Source organism: Penaeus monodon, chromosome 23 (genome assembly GCF_015228065.2).
Source record: "Penaeus monodon isolate SGIC_2016 chromosome 23, NSTDA_Pmon_1, whole genome shotgun sequence".
Classification (NCBI taxonomy): Eukaryota; Metazoa; Arthropoda; class Malacostraca; order Decapoda; family Penaeidae; genus Penaeus; species Penaeus monodon.
The window spans coordinates 2,232,849-2,233,097 of record NC_051408.1 but is presented as its reverse complement, the minus strand read 5'-3'; the positions used below and the strand labels follow the sequence as shown (position 1 = coordinate 2,233,097).

The 249-nt window shown below is 47.4% G+C and overlaps 1 protein-coding gene across 1 annotated transcript in view; it reads right to left on the bottom strand.

The window, feature by feature from the left end:
- The window catches only part of LOC119587714 (leucine--tRNA ligase, cytoplasmic-like), a 7,029-nt gene that overhangs the window by 3,438 nt on the left and 3,342 nt on the right, over nt 1-249 (bottom strand). The window contains 1 exon segment of the mRNA XM_037936397.1: nt 15-157. Within this exon segment, the coding sequence (XP_037792325.1) occupies nt 15-157 (143 nt within the window).

The following is a 249-nucleotide window of genomic DNA, read 5'->3' as shown; positions in this document are numbered from 1 at the left end:
CCACTTTCACTCACCTTCTTTCCCTTGGACTTATCCTTGATCGTCACTTCTTGGACCTGGACCTCCTCTTGGACGTCCTCCTCGGGAAAGTTTGGCGGACATCCGAAATCCTCGACCTCCCTCTTCAGCTTGTCAGAACTCGCCTTTATGGGCATTCCTGTTCAGAGAAGGAGGAACTTTATATTTTGTGTCTTTCTTTTTGTCTGAACTGCAAATTGTACCTGCTGGCCATATGATTAGAGCTTTGCC